General features: G+C 37.5%; 1 protein-coding gene across 3 annotated transcripts; it reads right to left on the minus strand.

The window, feature by feature from the left end:
- Positions 1–15,634: 15,634 nt before the first annotated feature.
- LOC107631116 (RNase L inhibitor protein-like protein) lies at positions 15,635–19,058 on the minus strand. 3 transcript variants are annotated; one of them, XM_016334449.3, is made up of 10 exons: positions 18,891–19,058; positions 18,768–18,799; positions 18,514–18,587; positions 18,260–18,325; positions 18,031–18,071; positions 17,735–17,871; positions 17,374–17,464; positions 16,995–17,066; positions 16,736–16,848; positions 15,635–16,035 (listed from the first exon to the last, which is right to left on the minus strand). In XM_016334449.3, exons 1-10 carry the CDS (start codon positions 18,971–18,973, stop codon positions 15,929–15,931), a joined length of 816 nt encoding a protein of 271 aa, XP_016189935.1. In that variant the 5' UTR covers positions 18,974–19,058; the 3' UTR covers positions 15,635–15,928. The 3 variants fall into 3 exon arrangements, with proteins under 3 accessions (XP_016189935.1, XP_016189936.1, XP_020975041.1); XM_016334450.3 differs by having other exon boundaries at positions 18,514–18,581; positions 18,891–19,050; XM_021119382.2 differs by having other exon boundaries at positions 18,693–18,799; positions 18,891–19,028.
- Between the last annotated feature and the right edge of the window lie 4,797 nt (positions 19,059–23,855).

Consider the following 23,855-nt stretch of genomic DNA (forward strand, 5'->3'; position numbering starts at 1 on the left):
AGACAAAACATTTAAAGTCACGACTAGGCTCAAGGTGCAAAGTACCAAAGAAAAGAAAAAGCTGTGTTCAAGGGTTAAATTGAGTTACAAAAGATCAGAGAATTCATAATATTATCCGGATTCTAATTCCGAATGACAGTAACATTCTTCTGATTCAAAGGAGAGTGAGATGCCAAAACTATTCAGGATTGCAGTTGTAAACCCCCACTATAAGAAGAGACATGATCTTAATTGAACTCTCACTCTCATACAAATTCACATTCTAAGACTATATTAGTTTGGTTGCTTGAGGACAAGCAACAATTCAAGTTTGGTGTTGTGAGGCGTGAGCAACTTTCCTATCTTTTTCTAGTAAATTTGCATTTAAATTGTTAAGTTTTATCAAGAATTTATTATCTTTCAGCCACTATGGATGCTACTTTGAGTCCTGTGCAATTTTTTTTATTTTAGGTAGCATTCGGATGGATTTGATGGATTTTCTACAGAGAAAGAGAAGAAACCAAGGAGCTGACTAGCGAGGAGCGATGCGTACACGTGCCTGACGCGTTCGCGTGATTTGGAGCTGTCCATGGTACGCTGACGATCGAATTTCTGCCAGTAAAGAATTTTATAAAAATATAATCGTGTTGTAAGTATAGTTTCTAAACCAAAAGAGAATCCTTTCATACAAAAGTTTAGTTGTCACAAGTAACAAAACCCAATAAAATTTATAACCGCAGTATTGAAACCTCAGGTCGTATCTCAAGGAATTGCAGGGAAATATGAATTATTAGTTATGCGTTTTCTGGGGAATGTTGAGTTTGGGCAATGGGCAAATAAATAATTATAAATTAAAGCAATGAAAATTAACAAGAGATTTTATGTAATCAAAATAAAAAGCCTTGAATGAAAGAATGATTAATTGGAAGAAAATAAATTATTAATTAGAAAAACTCTTGGAAAGGTATGAGAACTGGAAATCCCATCCTAGTTATCTTTATTAGGTGTGATGAGAATTGTTATTGCTCCCACTTAGTTAACCCTTACTAAATAAAGGAAAGTTAAGTGGACTAATCAATTTGATTCCTCAAGTCCTAATCAACTCCTGCGGAAAGACTAGCTTTAGAGGGATCCAAATCAATCAGCAATTTCTAATTTTCAATCAACTACCGAGTTTGACAACTCAAGTGTCACCAATCACTTAACCAAAGCCAAAAGGGGAGAAAATCTACTCGAATAAAAATGCCTTCAGATTGGAAGCAACAGTAACATAAATAAAAGAAAGAAATCTTAAATCTGAAATACCTCGAATTGTATTGAATCAAATTAAACATAGAAATCCATAAACCAATTTGGAAAAATAAACAAACTAAAGTAATAAAATAAATAAAAGTAGAAGAGAACATAAATTAAAGGAACATTGAACCTGGAATGAAGAAAATGAAGGAATCCTAATCCTAAAAATCTAAATCCTAAATCCTAAATCCTAAGAGAGAGGAGAGAACCTCTCTCTCTAGAAAAATACATCTAAAACCTAAAATTATGAATAATGAATGTTGTGTTGTGATTGTTATTGATTCCCCCATTCTCTGGCTTATATTCTGTATTTCTGGACTTGGATTTGGGCCAAAAAAGGGTCCAGAAATCGCTGGGGGCGACTTTTGCAATTTTCTGCACGTGGCGTCTGTCACGCGTGCACGTGGGTCACGCATTCGCGTCATTTGGAGTTTTTCCTTGTCACACGTGCGCGTCAGTCACGCGTACGCGTCAGTTGTGTTCTGCTCTAGGCACGTGTCCACGTCGTCCACGCGTACGCGTCACTGCCATTTCGCGCTAGACACGCGTCCGTGTCGTCTACGTGTGCGCGTCGCTGCCCTTTTCTTCAAAACTCCATTTTTGTGCTTTCCTTCCATTTTTGTATGTTTCCTTTCTGTCCTCTAAGCCATTCCTGCCCTATGAAGCCTGAAATCACTTAACGCACATATCACAACATCGAATGGTAATAAGAGAGGATTAATATTAGCAAATATAAAGCCAAAGAAGTATGTTTTCAATCATAGCACAAAATCAGGAAGGAAAATGTAAAACATGCAAATTGTATGAATAAGTAGGTAAAGAATTGATATAAACCACTCAATTGAGCATAAGATAAACCGTAAAATAGTGGTTTATCAACCTCTCCACACTTAAACATTAGCATGTCCTCATGCTAAGCTCAAGAGAAGCTATAAGAGAGTGAAGGGGAATGGAAGAAAGTATGAAATGCAACCTATCTATATGAATTCAGCTACATGCTAAGATGTTTCTACCTACTTGGTTAAAAGTAAATAAATCTTTTAAGAACAAACATGAACTGGATTTCACTAATTCAAATCACAAAATAAAGTACAAGTAAACTTACAAAAGAAAATAGCTCGTGAAAGCCGGGAACAAAGAATCGAGCATCGAACCCTCACCGGAAGTGTATACACTCTAATCACTCAAGTGTTTAAGGTTCGACTCTCTCAATTCTCTACTAACCTTGCTTTCTAAGGCTTGCTTTTCTTCTACCAATCAACAAAAATTTAATGCATAAATACACATATCAAGAGGTCTTTTAAGGGTTGTAATGGGGTTAGGGTCAAGGTAGGATTGTATTTGGCCAAGTGGGCTAAAATCTGAATCCTTAATTAACTTAAACTTTCCACCTAACTTAGGACAATCCATGTAATCACAATACAAAATCTAACTATCCATTAACCATGTTTTCTACATATTCATGCATCCTAATTTCGAGTACAGTACATATGCATTGCTTTCATCATTTACTTTGGGGGCATTTTGTCCCCTTTTTATTATTTGCTCTTTTTCTTTTCTTTTTCTCTTTTTCTTCTTTATATATATATATATATATATATATCTTTTTTCTTTTGTTTTTCTCAATGCATATGATTAAATTATTGAATGCATGAACATGTCCTAAACATTTCTTTCACATTTTCATAAAGATATATAACACCCAATTCTTAAACCAAACATTTTCAAACCCACTTTTCCCCACACTTAATTCATGAGCACTCTCACTAGTCTAAGCTAACCAAGGATTCAAATTAAGGACATTATTGTTTTCCGCTTAGAGTTAATGATGTGCTAAAGTAAAGAATAAAAGGGGTAAAATAGGCTCAACATTGGTTTGCAAAGGATAATGAAAGGGTAAGGCCATATGGGTATGTAAGCTCAGTGAAACAAAGGCCTCAATCATATAAGTGCATGCATACATCAAACCATGGAAATATAGAATTAAGCAAGACAAAGATCACAATTTTAGAGAGAAAAACACACACCAAAAAATAAAATATTGATTGATAAAATGCAACCAATCAAATAAGCTCAAAAATCTCACAGGTTTTGTGTGTTCGAGCTCTAAACCATGTTTCAGTATAATATTTCTTCAAACAAGTTTAATAAAAAGTTTTAATTTAAATTAATGAAATACTCTAAAAAGTTTCTTGAAAAAGTAAATATTACTTTAACTAAGTGGTGGTAAAATATGCACAAAATCAAATAAATATGCAATCAAACATACAAATGCAATGACTAACAAGGAAAATAAACCATTGGTGTTGAGATAGAAGAGTGACTAACCCATGGAGATCGGTATCGACCTCCCCACACTTAAAGATTGCACCGTCCTTGGTGCATGCTAAGATGTGCAAGTGGACGGGTTGCTCCAACTGATGCTTTTCTCCATAGATTGTGCAGATGGACTTGTCTGTCACCCCATTGAGACGCTTCTCGTTTCCCTTCTCGGTGGCCATCCTGAAAGAAGAGGAAAGAGAAGAAAAGTAACCCAGAAATAAAGATAAGAAAATAAATAAAGTATGGATGGGTTAATACCAAATAATGAGGGTCTCAATTACATGGTAGCTACAACATGCAAGTGAGAAAATAGTAGAAGCAAATGGCATATCAATAGTGCAAAAATTGCAACAATGGAGAAAAGGCAGTATAAATTCATGTCAATGCAAAAGGAACACAGGTATCATAAAAATTGGCATTTGACAAATAAATAATATCACCCAACAATGTAAACAAGTCACTAAGCACCAAAATAATACCAGAAAAGATACAACAGTTGAAAAAAAAAATTTAACACCAATGAAAAAATAATAAATTTAGAAAAAAAAATAAAAATATGCACAAAATTAAAAATGCAATGAATGAAAGTATGCAAATAAATTAAATAAAATAGAATGAAAGTGAAGAGGGATGAAAAGTTAGAGGGATGAAGAAGAAGAAAGTAAGAAATGAGGAAGAAAGAAGGATAGAAGATAGAATAAAAGGGAGGAAAATTAAAAACGGGGCGCGACACGTGCGCGCAGGGCACGCGTGCGCGCAGGGCACGCGTGCGCGTGAAAACTGCATTAACCATGTGACGCGTACGCGTGGGTGGTTTGAATTTGAAAATGGCGCGCACACGTCAGGGACGCATACGCGTGGGTGATTTTGTGCCTTGGGCACAGTGCCCGCACCAGGCCAGCACAACTTTCGGCCTGACACCTCTTTACGCCGATTTGTAGGGTCACGCGTACGCGTGGAAGGCTGATTTTGCAATTGACGCGGATGCGTCAGGGACGCGTTCGCGTGGGCGTGTTTGTGCCTGGGGCACGCCTCCAGCCACGCTCCCGCGCAACTCTCTGTAAGGTTTAGCGTCGCATGTGACGCGTGCGCGTGGTTTACATGCACGCATGGGAGGCACTTTTTTTATGCAGTATGCCGGATGAAAAATGCAGATGTTGATGCAGATATTATAAATGAACACTAAAAAAAATAGAATAAAATAAAATTAAGAATAAAACTAAATAAAATAAAACTAAGACTGAAAAAGAACGACCATACCATGGTGAGTTGTCTCCCACCTAGCACTTTTAGTTAAAGTCCTTAAGTTGGACATTCGATGAGCTCCCTGTTTATGATGGATTGTGCTTGAACTCATCCAGGAATCTCCACCAACGTTTTCAATTCCAATATCCTCCAGGGTCCCAAACAAGGCAAGTAAAGCCTTTGAGCAAGTAAAAGCAGGTTTTTAGGCTCCAGGGGTGTTGATTGTCAGAATAAATTCCAGGATCCCAAACCTTGCCTTTGGACCCATCTTTGTCTTGATCTACATTTTTCCAGCCGAGCAGTATGGAATTTGAATTCTCACTAAGATTACCAAACATCTTCTGAGACCCATTCAATCGAACTCGAAATCAATCCTTGTACCTCAAATTGAAGCGTGGAGCTTTATTGAATCTTGCATACCAGCTCTGAGTGCGAGCCATTTCTCTCTTACTCTTAAAGCCGCAAAGAGCTCTAAGCTGGCCATCTGTTTCAAGCTAACCATATTCAAGTGGAAAAGTAAAAATAAAGGCTAAAGATTTTACCCACATGAAGTTTGTATTGGGTGGTAATGGCTTTGAGATAGGTGTTTCTAGTGGTTTTGCAAACTCCACTCCCTTGTATTCTTCTATGAATTCCTCCACTTCTTTGCAAACTTCTTCAACTGCAACCACGTTTTGATCAAAGTCTTCGATATCTTCCTCATCACTCAAGTTATAAATTGGGGGTTGAAAAAAGTCTACCTCCGCATCATCTTTGTATTCACTTGGGGAAGATTCTTCAATCTCAAAGAATTCACTTGCGGATGCAAGTTCATTACTAGGAGAGCTTAATTCATGATGATCATTACCAAGGAAACTTGCTTCTTGAGCTGTTCCGTCCAGTTCTTTATAAGATATATGCTTCTGGGGCTGTGCACTATCCTCCTTAGCATCAATTGAAAACTGCTCGGCGGAATTCTCCACAATTCGTGATTCCCATGGAGGTTCAGCATCTCCTAAGTCTTCAACCAATTCTTCTTCTTTGATAATTACGGCTTCCTCCACTTGTTCCAGTACAAAGTCATGCTCCGTACTGTCCATTGGAGTTTCTAGTATCTCCTTCATGCTACGTTCTTCATTAGATTGTCCACATGAAGTCATGGGGGTTCCTTGAGTGTCCGAACGTCGGGAAGCTAATCGATTGATCGCTTGATCCAATTGGTGAAGGGTTGCATGAAATTTATTCACTGTTTCCTTGAGACGTTTCTGTGATTCTCGGGTTGATGGGTATGGACATGGTGCATATGGAAGTGGTGGTTCTTAGGGGTAATTGGATTGGGATTGGGGTGGATAAGGGTTAGGGTCATATGGAGTTGAATGGTTGTGGGTGGCTTGTGAGTATGGTGGTTCAAAGCTATGTTGAGGAGGTGGTTTATAGGCATATGATGGAGCTTGTTGGTAACTACAAGGGGGTCCACCATATCTATTATCCTGGTACGCACCTCGGGATGGCTCTTGACCATAGTATACTGGTGGAGGTTGGTTGTCACAAAGAGGTCCACCATAACTATTGTCTTGGCATGCATTGTAAGATGGTCGTTGTCCATGGTATCTTGGAAGGTGTTGTTGCCGAAACGGTTGATCAGATCCTCGTGGCTCCTTCCAACTTTGATTGTTCCGACCTTGATGCATGTTCCTGTTATAGCTTCCATTCCTTCCAACAACATTAAAACCAAACTCAAAGCGACGGGGGTGAGAACTCATAGTAGCTAATAAAAATTAAAAACAAAAATAGAAATAAATAAGCAAGCAAAAAAAAATATTTACAATAACCAATAATAAGGCACACGTTTGCAATTCCCTGGCAACGGCACCATTTTGACGATCGAATTTCTGCTGGTAAAGAATTTTATAAAATTATAATCGCGTTGTAAGTATAGTTTCTAAACCAACAGAGAATCCTTTCGTACAAAAGTTTGGTTGTCACAAGTAACAAAACCCAATAAAATTTATAACCGAAGTATTAAAACCTCGGGTCATATCTCAAGGAATTGTAGGGAAGTATGAATTATTAGTTATGCGTTTTCTGGGGAATGTTGAGTTTGGGCAATGGGCAAATAAATAATTATAAATTAAAGCAATGAAAATTAACAAGAGATTTTATGTAATCAAAATAAAAAGCCTTGAATGAAAGAATGATTAATTGGAAGAAAATAAATTATTAATTAGAAAAACTCTTGGCAAGGTATGAGAACTGAAAATCCCATCCTAGTTATCCTTATCAAGTGTGATGAGAATTGTTATTGCTCCCACTTAGTTAACCCTTACTAAATAAAGAAAAGTCAAGTGGACTAATCAGTTTGATTCCTCAATTCCTAGTCAATTCATGCGGAAAGACTAGCTTTAGAGGGATCCAAATCAATCAACAATTTCCAATTTTCAATCAACTGCTGAGTTTGACAACTCAAGTGTCACCAATCACTTAACCAAAGCCAAAATGGGAGAAAATCTACTCAAATAAAAATGCCTTCAGATTGGAAGCAGCAGTAACATAAATAAAAGAAAGAAATCTTAAATCTGAAATACCTCGAATTGTATTGAATCAAATTAAACATAGGAATCCATAAACCAATTTGGGAAAATAAACAAACTAAAGTAATAAAATAAATAAAAGTAGAAGAGAACATAAATTAAAGGAACATTGAACCTGGAATGAAGAAAACGAAGGAATCCTAATCCTAAAAATCTAAATCCTAAATCCTAAGAGAGAGGAGAGAACCTGGAATCCTAAAAATCCTGGAATCCTAATCCTAACAATCTAAGAGAGAGGAGAGAACCTCTCTCTCTAGAAAACTACATCTAAAACCTAAAATTATGAATAATGAATGTTGTGTTGTGATTGTTATTGATTCCCCCATTCTCTGACTTATATTCTGTGTTTCTGGACTTGGATTTGGGCCGAAAAAGGGTCCAGAAATCGATGGGAGCGACTTCTGCAATTTTCTGCACGTGGCGTCTGTCACGCATGCGCGTGGGTCACGCATTCGCGTCATTTGGAGTTTTTCCTTGTTACACGTGCGCGTCAGTCACGCGTACGCGTCAGTTGTGTTCTGCTCTAGGCACGCGTCTGCATCGTCCACGCGTACGCGTCACTGCCATTTCGCGCTAGACACGCGTCCGCGTCGTCTACGCGTCCGCGTCGCTGCCCTTTTCTTCAAAACTCCATTTTTGTGCTTTTTTTCCATTTTTGTATGTTTTCTTTCTGTCGTCTAAGCCATTCCTGCCCTATGAAGCCTGAAATCACTTAACGCACATATCACGGCATCAAATGGTAATAAGAGAGGATTAATATTAGCAAATATAAGGCCAAAGAAGCATGTTTTCAATCATAGCACAAAATCAGGAAGGAAAACGTAAAACATGCGAATTGTATGAATAAGTAGGTAAAGAATTGATATAAACCACTCAATTGAGCATAAGGTAAACCATAAAATAGTGGTTTATCATACGCGCACGGGTGAAAAGCGAAATTGCACAGCGACGCGTGCGCGTACCTGACGCGTACGCGTGACACGCGAAGAAGACCAACGACGTGTACGCGTGACTGACGCATACGCGTGACATGCGCGATATGCAGAATTCGCAGAAAATGCTGGGGGTGATTTCAGGCCAAGTTTCGACCCAGTTTTCAGCCCAGAAATCACATATCAGAGGCTGTAGAGTGAATGAATCAAGTGGTCCCCATCCATCAAATTGAAGACTTGCTGATTGCCATAATTAATTCTGATTTAAATTTAAATATTATTTTAAAATAGGAAAAGATATTATTTTAGTTTTAGAAGATAGATTTTAAATTAATTAGGATTAGTTATAAAAGGGAATTCCAACAGGGGGATTCCAGCACAACATTATTCCCATTTACAATTTACAATCCTTATTTTCACTCTGAACCATGAGCAACTAAACCTCCACTATTAAGGTTAGGATCTCTGTCTATTTGTATGGATTGATTTTATTGCTTTTTCTATTTTAATTCATGTATGGATTTATAATTTAAGAATTGTTTTCGATCTTTATCTTATGAATTTGGGTGGAACGGAAGTATGACCCTCTTTCTAATTGAGTTCTTGTATAACTTGGAAAAGCTCTTTACTTGAACAACAGCTTGAAAACATATTCTCCTAAATTTTTATTATTTGGATTTAATGGGATACGTGACATATAATCCTTTTATTTTTTGGATAATTAGGATTTTTGTGGCATATAAACTGGAATTTGATCATCACCCTCTAATTGGAATTAATTGACCAAGGAATTGGCAGTTGATGAAAATTAGAAGAGACTAGAAAGGTCTAAGGAATTAGGGTCTAGTCACATATAGTTTGCCATGAATTAAATCCTGCATAATTAAAATAGTTAGTAAGAAAAGTTAATCCGGAAAAATAGATAACTCTGAAACCTTAACTGCCTTCTCCATACTTTACTCCCAACCCATTTACTTTACTATTTTAGTTTTTGCACGATTGTTTAATGCTCTTTGAATATTCAAACACTCTTTTCTGTTTGCCTAACTAAGTAAATCAATTAACCATTGTTACTTAGTCCTTCAATCCTCGCAGGATCAACCCTCACTCACCTGAGGTATTACTTGGTACGACCCGGTGCACTTGCCGGTTAGTTTGTGGACTTTGAATTCCGCACCAACAGATTCCACCTTAGCCAATATTCAATGGGAGCTCTAAGGAATTCCTAAATCTTGGAGGGATCAAGGAGTTGTGTCCAAATTTGGGACGCTACAGGGCAGTCTCTAAGAACGTGGATTATGGTTTTCAGGGGTTCCATGACACCGGTAACAATCAGGTGAGCTTCCAAAGATCCTTCTTCTTCTATCTGCTGTCATGATTCTTTTATGTATGATTTTTCAAAGAAAATATTTTATCCTCGGTGGTCCATTCCAAGACCAAATTAGGTTCCAAACTTGATCTTGTGTGCTGTTCAGGGGGGATTAGATAATAGTAGGCAATGCGAATAGAAAAATTACCATCATGAGTGAGCGTCCACATTATGGAATCACTTCCCCTTTCATCTCTTTGGAAGAGGGGAGGGGGAAACTGTATGTATTTTCTTAGTCTCTGTATGTCCTAAGTGCTTTCCCTAGTCATGAATTCTTTAACTCTCATACCTTCCTGAATAGAATCCTGATTCAGGGTTTTGATTAGAGGGGTTCCCCTCTGATTCACACGTCTTTCCAGAATCTGATGGTTCTTCCATCCCTAGAGAAAATCTTATATTTTTTCTGACCTCTTCTGCAATCTTAACCAAGCTCCTCCAAAATTGTGAATTAGTCGAAGCGCTTCTCATTTCATAGATTAAATTTAGGTTCCTTCCATACTTACTATACAAGACATTTGTCCATAGACTATCTTGCTCATTGAACAACCTCCACAAAACTTTCATGAGGAAAGCCTAATTCATTTCCACAATTCATCTAAATCCAAGTCTTTCCTCTCCTTTGGCTTTGTATATAGTATCCCACTTTATCATATGTATCTTTCTCAAGTTACCTCCCTCTCCCCATATAAATTTCTTCTGTAGTTTTTCTATCTCCATGCAGACCCCTTTAGGAATTTGCATATGCATCATATCAAAGTTCAAAGACAGGGCTATCATTGACTGTGCTAGCGTGACTCGTCCTACAAAGGAGAGAAAAGAAGCCTTCCAGCCATTTAACTTCTTCATTCTTTCCAGCATACCTTTAAAGTTGTCCTTGCCCTTTTTGTTATTTGTAATCATAGCACCCAAATATTTTTCAAGGCATGGCACCTCTTTATATCCACTCTTCTGGACTAGTTTTCCTCTGAGGTTCTGTTCCACGTTCCTAGAGAATAATATAGACGTTTTTTATGCATTTATCCTTAGCCCCGATACATCACAAAATGCTGCTAAAGTTTCATTGATCACTTTCATTTGTGCCTTCAAAGCTTTAGCAAAAATAAGAAGGTCATCAATGAAAAGTAGGTGGGCTATCGGTGGTCCATCTCTTCCAGCAACCGGTGCGGAATTTATAACCACAAACTAACCGACAAGTGCACCGGGTCGTACCAAGTAATACCTCAGGTGAGTGAGGGTCGATCCCACGAGAATTGATGGATCAAGCAATAATGATTGAGTGATTGGCTTAGTCAGACAAATAGAAAATGGTGTTTCAGAGTTCAAAAGCATTAAACAGTAGATTCAAAATATCAAAAGGCAGGCAGTAAATAAGTTGAGAATAATATATGGAGAAACAGTTAAGGCTTCAGAGTTATCTATTTTTCTGATTGACTTTTCTTACTAACTATTTTAATCATGCAAGATTTAATTCATGGCAAACCATATGTGACTAAACCCTAATTCCTTAGACCTTTTTAGTCTCCTCTAACTCTCATCAACTGCCAATTCCTTGGTCAATTAATTTCAATTAGAGGGTGAAGTTCAATTCTAGTTATATGCCACAGAGATCCTAATTACCCAAATATAAGAGGATTATATGTCACGTATCCCGTTAAATGCAGATAATTAGAAATTTAGGAGAATGCGTTTTCAAGCTGTTGTTCAAGTAAAGAGCTTTTCCAAGTTATACAAGAACTCAATTAGAAAGAGGGTCATACTTCCGTTCCACCCAATTTCATAAAATAAGGAACGAAAATAATTCTTGAATTATATGAATCAATACATGAATTAAAATAGAAAAATAATAGAATCAATCCATACAATAGACAGAGCTCCTAACCTTAACAGTGGAGGTTTAGTTGCTCATGGTTCAGAGTGGAAACTAGGATTCTCTCTTAAACTGTAAATTTGGAATGAGGTGGAATAATCCCCGAAGAGAAGTTTCTTTTTTCTTTTATATCTAATCCTAATTAATTTAAACTATAATTTCTAAAACTAAATAATATCTTTTTCCTATTTTTGATTGAATTAAAGTTCAATCAGAATAAATAAAGATCTCGCGTGGCTTGTGCAACGGCGTGGGGACCACTTGATTGAAGGAGAGCTTGCGCCTAACTTCGCATGAAGTTGCGCCTTACTTGAGGTGGGCAGCGTGTGTTGGTATGGAATGCTTGAGCATTGGTGCCTTACTTGAGTAAATCATGCGCCTAACTTGAAGGAATTAACTACTCTTGCGTGTTGTTGTTGTGTCTTGTGCCTAACTTGAGAAATCTCAAGTTAGGCGCAGCCTTGGCAGCCTCCAGGGAGTGTTGTTAGTGAAACTGGTGCCTAACTTGACAATTTGGGCGCCTAACTTGGAATGTGGCCTAATCCTTGTGCATGCTTATTAATGTCTTGCGCCTAACTTGAGAAATCTCAAGTTAGGCGCAGCCTTGGCAGTGTGGTTGGAGAAGAAGTATAGACTATTATACATTGTTGGAAAGCTCTGAAAGTTAGCTTTCCAACGCCACTAAAATCACGTCCATTGGACCTCTGTAGCTCGAGATATTTAGGTTTGAGTGCAGAGAGGTCAGGGTTGACAGCATCATTCGCCTTCTCTTTTTCTGCGGAAACTCCATCAAATCCAGCCGAATGCTACCTAAAATAAACAGAATTGCACACGACTCAAAGTAGCATCCATAGTGGTTAAAAGATAATTAATTCTTGATTAAACTCGATAAATTGAATGCAAATTCACTAGGAAAAGATAGGAAAGATGCTCACGCATCAACAACCATAGGTTTCCAACTTCCTTCAATAACTCTATCCTCTATAAGATGGGAGAGCTTGTCCATAGTGATCACAAATAGGTAAGGAGATATGGGGTCTCCCTGCTTCACTCCTCGTGTTGGCTGGAACTCTTTCGATGTGCATCCATTCTAGAAGACTTTAAAGGAGACAGTTGAGACACAGTTCATGATAATTCTCTTTGCATGTCCTCCCACCCCAAACTCTTCCAAAACTTTCTCAATAAATTTTCACCCTAGTATGTCATAAGTCTTTTCAAAATCTATTTTGATGGCCATAAACTTCCTCTTCCCCTTCATCCTCTTCATGTCACGTTTGATCTCCTTAGCAATAATAATGTTATCATGTATGACTGTTCCAAATACAAAACTAGACTGGTAGGGAGATATTCGGTCAGCAAGCATCGGTTTGATTCTAGCCACCAAAATCTTTGTGATACATTTGTACACCACATTACATAATGCAATAGGGCAAAATTGAGTGATAAATTCTGGTTGTTCCACTTTGGGGATAAGGGCTAAGAGAGTGTTGGTTAATGTCTCTGATTTCTTTTGAATTTCTCCACAAAAACTCAAGATATCTGCAAAAATTCTCCTTAACTGTATCCCAATACTCCTTGAAAAAGAATGCTGAAACTCCATCTTTCCCCGGTGCTTTAAACGATCCAATGTGAAACAGAGCCTGCTGAATTTCAGTCTCCAAAGGAGTTTCTTGAAAGGAGTTGTTATCAATCACCTCTAAAGGAGGGTATGTGGTTCACGTAAATAAAGCATGAGAGTTGTCTTTATCTTCTAGGTATAGATCTTTGTTGCGAAGCTTTAGGATTCTATTTTTTCTCCTTCTAATCATAGTCTTCGTGTGAAAAAATCTCGTATTTCGGTTCCATCAATAAAAAATTGCTGCCTTGATTTCTGCATCCACATAATTTCCTCTTGGTTCAGAATCTCTTCTAAATCTGCTAAGAGCTCCTTTTCTAATCGCTGAAGAAAACTGTTTCTTCCATATGCGTAATTCCTTTGAATACCTTCCAGCCCGTTCAGAATCCTTCTTTTCTTTCTGAGAACATTACCAAAGACCTCTGTTCCAAATTTTAAGCTTTTGGGTGAGAGTTTTCAAGTTATGGTAAAAATGGTTATTTTAGTTTCAACTCCTTTGAATGAACTCACTAAATTTTGGATGTGTAGCCCACATGGTTTCAAAACGAAAAAGCTTTTCCCTCTATCAATTCGATTCAATCTTAAAACTGCCAATAAAGGGTGATGGTCTGAATGCACTCTTGGAAGGATTTTCACTCTAGCATCACCAAATTTTGTTATCCACTCTGCATTAGCTAAAGCTCTATCCAACCTTTTGAAAACTCTATCCAGTCTTTCCCTTTGCCCCCTTTCCAGGTATACTTCGATCCTACAAAGCCAAGATCCATGAGCTTGCATTTGTTTATCCATTCTCTAAACTTTCGACAAGCATGATCATCAATTCTAGTCCCTCCCTTCTTTTCCCCCACTTCAGCAATTTCGTTAAAATCTCCCAATAGCATCCAAGGATCCTGAGTTCCATCAGCATATTTTTTAATTTTGTCAAAAACTCCTTTTTGATACTCTCCTAGGGCCGAGACAGTCGTTAGAGTCCATTTTCTAAGTTTGGTGTTTGTTAATTCTAAGTGAATATATTGGTGAAATAGTTTTAGAGGCTTAATTTTAAAATGGGGTTATTCCATAACACCCAGATGCTCCTTGAAAAACCTATAGCCTCTTCTACAATAAAAAATTAAAAACTAATGGATTTAATTAAAATGAGACACAAACTTTGAAACTTTTTGCTAGTGTCAGTATTTTTTTCTACAACAATTCAGATGCATGGGGCGAAAAAAAAAAGAAAGAGATGAATGAGATTTTTCTCGCTTTTGGCACAGCGGCCCTCAGCGGGAGGCCCATACGACGGGCTATTAGCTCAGTGATAGAGCGCGCCCCTGATAATTGCGTCGTTGTGCCTGGACTGTGAGGACTCTCAGCCACATGGATAGTTCAATGTGCTCATCGGCGCTTGACCCTAAGATGTGGATCATCCAAAGCACATTAGCATGGCGTACTTTTCCTGTTTGAACCGGGGTTTGAAACCAAACTTCTCCTCAAGAGGATAGATGGAGCGATTCAGGTGAGATCCACTTTTTTTTTTTACTATATAGGATTTCGATACATTTCGAAATAGAAAAATTTTTAATGAAGCGGGTGCTATTCGAGAACAACTAGGCGATATGGATTTGACAATTCTTATAAATTCTTCATTAGTAGAGTGGAAAGAATTAGGAGAAAGAAGATCTACGGACAATAAAAATGAATAAGAGGCTCGAAAAATTGGAAGAAGAAAAAATTTTTTGGTTATAATAATTTGTTCATTAATGCGGGTTCCATTATTATAGACAAAGTCCAATCTCACTAATATATATAAAAATTTTGGATATCTACACAGTAACACTGACCTTATCGATTTTATGAAAAATTGCTTTAATGACAGTAATAATAGTCATATATAGCTGATTTTTGTCAACGTCAATGATGTATTGATCTTTATTATTGTAGTTAATTTGTTCCGATATGGCGTATTTTACAATTTTTTTTTCCAAGTTGTTTTTCATTGGAATTTTCTTAAAATAAATAATTTAAATATTTTATTTATAGATATAAATAATTAGTAGTATATTTACTAGTTTTTATTTTTTCTTTTACATAATTCGTTTACATGATAAAATCAAAATTGATAAATGTTACAAACTACCTATATCCGATAATAAAATATTTAAATTATTTATTAAAACAAAAAATCCGTTTTTCATTTGTCTTTCCCACCGTCATACTGCTTTCTCCATTAGCTGTAAATGTTAGCACAAATTCACAGAATACTTTGGTACAAAGCTAAAGCGATTGCAGGAAGAATGCAAAATTTAGAAAAGAATTTATACCGGGCCCTCTGTCTTAGTAATCACTATAACTCCATATGTAAGTTTTTTAAGTAAAATAATCATAAATCTTACCCTAAGAGTGTATATAGAATGAAGACGTTGACCTAAAAAGAAAGAATTAATATAAAATGAACGCTTTGGACTCTAAAAACTCTCATAACTATAAAGAACTAGGATAACAAACAAATTTACACGTTCAAAATCGAAACCTAATATGGTCATACGTTCATATTTAAAATACAATATAAATAATTATGTTACCAAAGGAAATGGCAAGTATAGGCCACAGATGATGATAGTACACATCTTTTGTCAGCCAAAGTGCTTTGCTGCAAAACCATTCTTTTTGCTTGCACACCTCCAGCTTATTCTGATTCCGCGGCATGGTCATAGGTCTCAGCAATATCGTATTAAGAGACTCAAAATGCATCTACTCACTTTCCTCATCACTATTTACCAAGTTCAAATGGTTCATATTTTTTTCAAGAGGTGGAAGGCCATCTTCAGAATCAGAGGAGCCTTTATCCTCACTCTCAACTATGTGCATGCAACAGCAGAAGATACGGAACTCATTAATCCAGACATAATTTCCGATGTTACCATACATATACAACAATATTTATTATATATAAAATAAAATAAAAACCAGTACTAACACAGTATAATTAGTTAAAAGTATCAGAAGTCAGAAGCGGATTTATGGCTTCATGCATTACTTTTGAAGAACCAATGTAAAAGACATTGAAACTGAGAAGAAAGTAACTTTCTATTCAATCTGCCCCAGAAAAGTTGATGTTATGACATAGACATATGAAACCAAAATGATAAACAATTTAAACATAAAGAATATGAAGCAAAAGGTTATATTATGAGCACTGTGGATTTGCATCAGCTGTGTACTTATATTCACTAGTTCTGTTCCCTTATTTGGATCAACAATGCCAGGGTCAGAGCATACCTTCCTCATTAAACATACAGATATACTGCTAAAGTAGATTTAACAGATGGAATTTTAATCGTGATAGCCAACAACCTGAAGGCAGAGTAGTTGAATTCAGATCCTCATAACTAATATGAGGTTTAGAGATCAGATGTACGTCTTACTCCCATTGCTAGAAACAATGACTCCCAGAATGAGACAAGGCAGAAAAATTATGATTACACCGGCTAACCCTCCTTATTGAACATTAACTAATTATGGCCTTTATTTTTTTGGGGTTAAAAAGAAAAGGCATACCTTTAGTATCAGCAGGGGCCCTTGGAATCTGACTCTCTTGTGACAGCCAAGCATTTTGAACAGCAATAATATCAACACTATTTTGGCATTTGGAGTACGCCTTCAGTAATTCCCTGGATTGATTGATTAATAATAGATATTTATGAATACCAAGGAGCTTATGAAGCTACATGCAACCAATGTCAAATTAATATCAAAAGTAAATAACATCTTGATAAAACATAATTACATAATAACCATAATAAATTGTCAATCATACCGGTTCAGGGACAAAAAAGCATGGCCCCATTTGAACTTGTCAAGCAACAGATCTGCTGATTCATCTTCCCCACTGCAAGGCAAAGAAAAAATTTTGAATTAATGTTTAGTTCTTAATAACCAAGCAAAATAGGAGGAAAACTAATATAACGGTAAAGGTATGCCTCCTGCAAAGTGCAAAGTCAATTTATTAAGCTAAGACCATGCAATAGCAATCTCGTAGCAAATAAGCCCACACAGACAGTTCCTGACAAGATATCCATATTTTTCTTTTGGGTTAAGAGGAGAGAGAGAGAGAGAGAAGGGGGGGGGGGGGGCAGGGTTGAAAAAACACCAAAAAGAAAGATATTATCTAAATCACGGATAAGGATATTTGGTACCATATTATTAAAGCAGCAGATAAGGCCTCTACACATGATAGCTGACATGGCCGACCATAATTTACTGGATTTGCTGCTACAAGCCATGGCACTGCCATAAACAGAAAATATTAGAAAGTAATCATTACAACCCCACACCGGTAATAGTTGAGAGGCAACTTATAAACAGGTAAGAAAGATTAAATGAATTTGTGCTAGAAGAAAATTTTAAACGTCATGGAGAACTATAGCAGTATTTGAGTCAAGCTCAGATGTTCCAATACATAGTATATTTGAACAGAGTAGCATACACAAACAAGCATTGATAGCCAAGATCACTAAGCAAATGTAAATATAGTCATGTCAGTAGATAAGTTCATACAGAGGCGAGGAGCAGTGCACCGCAGCCTCACAAAAGGCACATCATCTAAGCGTGCCCAAGAGCAATCCACAACAGCCAATCCTTTCAGCTTTATTAAAGAGGAATCTTCTCTTGAGACACATTGCTTTCCAACAGGACTGTCAAACCATAATTACAAGAGATAATCACTAATCATATTCATGCTAACATGTTATGAACTTATGATATAAATAACATGAAAATAAATAATGTTCTAGCAACAATAACATTCTTCAGACATATAGTGGGAAAACAAAAGAAAGTTAATGAGGAAGTACCTTAAAACAATGCCTCCAAATCCATTACTAACTCGTAACTCCTGAAACAACTCATTCAAAGCTAGGTGTCAGGACTACTCAGCATACACACTAAAGTATTTTTATATATGCATGCTCATGGCTATCCATATAAATTTGTATGTACACGTAATCATATCATATTTAGAAAGTAATCAAAGAATGAAGGGAAGAAAAAAGAAAGTATAAGAAAAAGAGAACAAGTACTTGCCTTTAACATACCCAGTCTTGATAACTTGCGACCTGTGCATCTTTTGATATCACATTGCCCAAAATCCTGAGTCGACAACATGAGAACCAATCACATAAAGAATTTAAAGTTCCATCATTACAAATAATCAAATATGCAAATTGAGATTTATATACTTCACAAATAGGAACATTCCCCGTACATGTCACTAATTAACCACAGAAACAAGCATTTGAATTGAGATGAACATAGGAATAAATTGGGAGAATGCATACCCACATTGCAAGCTTTATTTTGGGTTTCGTCATCTCCTGCTCCTGCTGCTCCTCCACCTCAACTGTTTCTGCAACTAAAAAACATGCAGAGTTTCATTCATAGGGAGGATAACAGATGGGGCTTCATGCCCCTTTGATTATCAGAAAAAGAGAAAAAAAAAATTAAAGATATCACGCACTTGAAAACAAGGAAGATATTGGATTCCATTGAGAAATAAAATAAGTAGAAATGGAATGTATAGGCAGTTAGGCACCTTGAACAGAAGAGGACTGAGCATCATCGTCTCTGAAATAGATCGAGGCAACAAAAACCGCGTCAATTACGAACACCGAAAAGAAAAAGAAAAAGGAAAGAGAGATGAGAAAGATGAAGTTACAGTAAGAGTTGATGGTCTCGAGACGAGTGAGGGTGATGGTTGCGTTGATTTTTGAATCTCCTGTTTCTGTTATTGCCCCCCATTTCACCTCACTTCAGCTGGGAAACCCGGCGCCGCGGCGTTTCGCGGTGTTCTGGTGCTTCTGCTATTCCATAGCTTCTTTACTTAAATACAAGGTTTTGAGAATTGGACCGGTCATCAAATTACTCTAGACACTGGTTTATTGGTTTATTAGTCCAATCGGTTCAACTGTAGTTTAACCGAAAAAATTATTTTAGAATAAAATAATAAATAAATTATAAATAAACATCCTAAAATATAATTATAATCTAATATAAATCTTAAAATACTTTTCAAATTTAAAACACTAGATGAAATATCCCTCTTTTCAACTTTTAGTGGCTTAAATTTCTTGCCGTGGTTTCTATAAATTCATTGACTAGAGATAAATAATCAACCATGTATATGAAAGTGTGATATACCAAGTAACAGAGAACCAATTTAGAAAGGGTGATAGAACGGAGGTTGAGAAAAGAGACACAAGTAACAGAGAACCAATTTGGATTTATGACAGACAGATCTACCACTGAAGCGATATACCTATTAAGAAGGATGATGGAGAGGTATCGTAGTAATAAAAGGGATTTACATATGGTGTTTATTGATTTGGAAAAAGCGTATGATAGGGTACCAAGGGAGGTCTTATGGAAGGTTTTAGAAAAGAGGAGAGTAAGGATCGCATATATTCGAGCAATTAAAGACATGTATGATGGGGCCACAACTAGTGTGAAGACTCAAGGTGGTGTGACAGAGGAATTTCCTATTGGTATAGGATTACACCAGGGATCATCCTTAAGTCCATACCTTTTCACATTAGTCTTAGAAGTACTCACAGAGCACATCCAAGAGCCTGTGCCATGATGCATGCTTTTTGCCGATGATATCATCCTTATGGGAGAGTCAAGGGAAGACCTAAATAAGAAGTTGGAGTTATGGAGAGAAGCTCTAGAAGTGTATGGTCTGTGCATAAGCCGTAGCAAGACGGAATATATGGAATGTAAGTTCAGTCTGAGAAGGGAAAACCCCAATATAGAGGTGAAGATTGGAGAAAACATCCTACGAAAAGTTAAAAGTTTTAAGTATCTTGGGTGCATCATACAGGATAATGGAGAGATTGAACATGATGTAAATCATAGGATCCAAGCAGGTTGGTCAAAATGGCAGAGTGCATCTGGTTTTATATGCGACAAAAAAGTGTCTTTAAAACTAAAAGGTAAATTCTATCGCACCGCTATAAGACCGGCTATGCTGTATGGTACGGAGTGTTGGGCGGCTAAAGGGGAGCACGAACATAAGCTGAGTGTGGCAGAGATGAAGATGTTGAGATGGATGAGTGGTCATACGCGATTGGATAAAATAAGAAATGAAGATATAAGGGAGAGAGTCGGAGTAGCACCCATTGTGGAAAAGATGGTTGAATCGCGTCTCAGGTGGTTTGGACATGTGAGAAGAAGACCGATAGAACATCCAGTCAGGAGGGTGGATGAGATGGAAGATGGACAAAGGGCGAAAGGCAGAGGAAGACCTAAGAAGACCATCCATGAGGTGGTCAAACGAGATCTACATGTAAATGGTCTCTCTGTAGACATGATACATGACAGAGCACAATGGCGTCGTTTGATTCATGTAGCCGACCCCACTTAGTGGGACAAGACTTTGTTGTTGTTTGTTGTTGTATATGAAAGTGTGTGGTTTTGGGTGTAGCTAACTCAACCCACTTTTTGTCTCATGACAACACTGTCATTCAGACAAAAATATCTCTTTCGTCTCTTTCCTAATGCAAAGAATAAAAAAAGATCAAACAAATTGAACAAACCTTGTACATATTAATGGTGAATCCATCTCCTTAATATTACAAATAATTGGAGTTCATCGCATAAATACATTAATATTACAAAATATACTAATATACTTGACAAATAGGTAAGACATGACACAATAGTGCCTTTTGATCTATTTTAGAATACCTCAAGCAACATGTAGAGATGAATTAATAACATAGAAATGGAAAAGACAACTGAAGGTTCAAATAATCATTGAATATAATGCATAGTTTTTGATTGCGGATGGCGGCTCATGGCGGTGAGCCAAAAATCCGCCATAAAGTTATAGTGGATGGCGTTGCGGAAAATGGCGGATTACCTAAAAAATACACATATTTGTACAAAAAAACATACAGAAAAATTACAAAGATAATAAACTATAAAATCTATCTATATAAGCAACTTTCTAGTCATAAAATATCCAATTAATATAGCAAATATAGTAGCAAATTTAGCAAATAAACATAACATCAAGTTCAAATCATAACTCAAAAGTCATAAGCAAACCATAAAATAGAAGACATAAAACATAAAATAGAAGACATAAAACATCAAGGGCTTGTCTAGAAGTGGGCATAGTGAACTGAATGGAACAAAACTGAAAGAAGAGAAGTTTAACACTGATTATTGATAAAGAAGGGGCAGTAGGGAAGAGAGAAAAGAAAAAAATAGGAGCAGAGAAGATGAAACACGTTGTACGAACCAGCAATGATGAACAGGTGATGAGCAGCAATGATGAGAGAACAGAAGTGATGAGAGAACAGAGACGGGCGGTGCGGCGGGCGGCTAGATGAGCGGCGGCGATGGATGGCAGGTGCAGAAATCTGGGTCGCAGAGATGAGAGAACAGAGACGAAGAGAGGGTTTTTTTTGAAAAAGAGGCAGAGGAGGGAGTTTTTGAATGAGGGGCTGATTATTAGGGTTAGTGGTTAGTGGGATCTAACTTAGGTTTCTTAAATTACCCAAACCACCTTCAGATTTTTTTGGAAAACCCGAAAACCCCCGCTATTTCTGCCATACAGATCGCGTTCCGCCATGGCGCCACCGCAATTGCGACCGCCATGGCGCCCCACGTTACAACCCATCGCGGCGCCCAGTAAATGGCGGCAGGGTCAAAACCCGCCACGCCATACCATTATGGTGCCGCCATAACTGCCATTTAAAAACACTGGTACAATGCAAAGCTACTTATTCACATTGAGATCTCACATTATACAAGCAACTTTCATGACTTAAGTTTGCACATTTTCAACAAACAATTGTAACCAGTGTTATTTTTTCCTTTTACGATGATATGTACAAGTCACTTATAGTACAAAACTACAAACTAACTGAAAACATATATGAGCCTGGATGCATGATTATATAGTGTAGTGAGGTGAACTTTTTGTCTCTGTTGTTAACATGAGATTATGCAATGCTCCCCCTGTGGATGTAAAGTAATTACAAACCGTGTTCAATATCATGAGACCTAACTGAATATAAAGTAATTACAAGCAGCAGCACAGCAACTGGGTACCCAATGCCCAGCAACTGGCCAGTTTAAAGCACATTAACACCTGACTATAAAATTTTAACAAATAATCATTCAATGATTTCAACAAAAACACCAAGCAGCAGCAGGACAGCAGAGCCACAAAACACACAATAGCACACTAGAACCCAGAACCCACAGCAGCAGCACACCAAAGCCAGAGCAAATCAATGATTTGAACAAAAACACAAAACCCTATAATCATTCAATGATTTGTTAATTTCAGAACACAGAGCAGGGAATAAAACGAAAAATGAAGAACAAGTGCACACCAAAGCCACTAACCTTCGAGAGGCCGACGAGACGACGGCAACGGCGACAGGACGACGGCGAGCAAGACGAATCCGATGAAGGATGGGCGCCGAGCGAGGAAAAAGACAGAAAACCGGAGGTTCGACTTGGATAACGCCAATAGTACAAAGAGAGACTCCTTGAATGGCCACGGACGGCAGTAGTGGGTCACTCAGTTCGGCGGCGGTGGAGGCTAGATAGGTTTTCCTTTTTATTTTCTTTGGGTGAAGAAATGAATGAAAGTAAGAAAGGAACGAAAGAGAGGCAACGCGTTCTTCTTCTTTCTTTTTTTTCCCCTTAGAAAACGACGTAGTATTAGGCAAATGGCCGGTTATCAGTCCGTTCCAACCGGTCGATTCTTGACTGGCTCAGTAGTTTCTCTCCGATTCTATCATGAGCGGTTTTTAGTGATGGACCGAACTGTTTACAGCACCGGTTTCCGGTCAGACCGGTTCAACCAGACAATTCGGTCTGGTTTTCAGAACCATGCTTAAATCTCAGCGTGCAGGGGTGCATCCCACCAGGGGCAGTTCAGTCTTTGCACTCTGGCTCGGCTGACGTCTAGTTTCATTCTTGGTAGTCGGTATGCTTCTACTATGATTATAATTAATTTAAGGTGTAAATAACTTTTTTCGGCCTCTGACCTTTTACCCGAGGGACGACACGCATCTTGATTTTTCTGCTATTTAATCCAGACTCTTATCCATGCAAAGGAATATACACATCGACTCTTATCACCGGATGCCAATGGGCTGCCCATGTGACGTGTCCGTTATTGTCTGACATGTCATGGCACAGTACCAGGTGGTAGAACGAAGTTGTGAATGGGACTAAAACCTCCCTGTGAATAGTGAAGAGTTATAGGAGCCAACTGATTTGTTGAAGTCTGATGCTCCTAGAATTGTGAAGCCTGTAAGTCGACCAAGGATGAAGAGAAGAGAAGCTGCTCAACCTCCTCCACCAGCCAATGAAGACAAAGTGAGGAGAATCTTTCAAGTTACCTGCAGCAAGTGTGGAAAGAAGGGTCACTACTACAAACCTACAAGGAAGCTCCTAAAAATTCTAATTGATAGCCAAAAAGAAGAAAGTAAAAGAGAAACAATTTAGCACTTGTAGTTGTTAGCCCAGACCAACCTAATGTTGATATTTCCATATCAACTGATGCTCCTCCATCTCAGGTACAAAATTCTACACCTTACTTACTCTTAATATGCAAATCTGTTTCTCAAAGTAGTAGTGTGACACTATGTGGATGTTG

The sequence above is a fragment of the Arachis ipaensis genome, chromosome B3 (genome assembly GCF_059453495.1).
Source record: "Arachis ipaensis isolate K30076 ecotype BB chromosome B3, ASM5945349v1, whole genome shotgun sequence".
In the NCBI taxonomy this organism is placed as follows: Eukaryota; Viridiplantae; Streptophyta; class Magnoliopsida; order Fabales; family Fabaceae; genus Arachis; species Arachis ipaensis.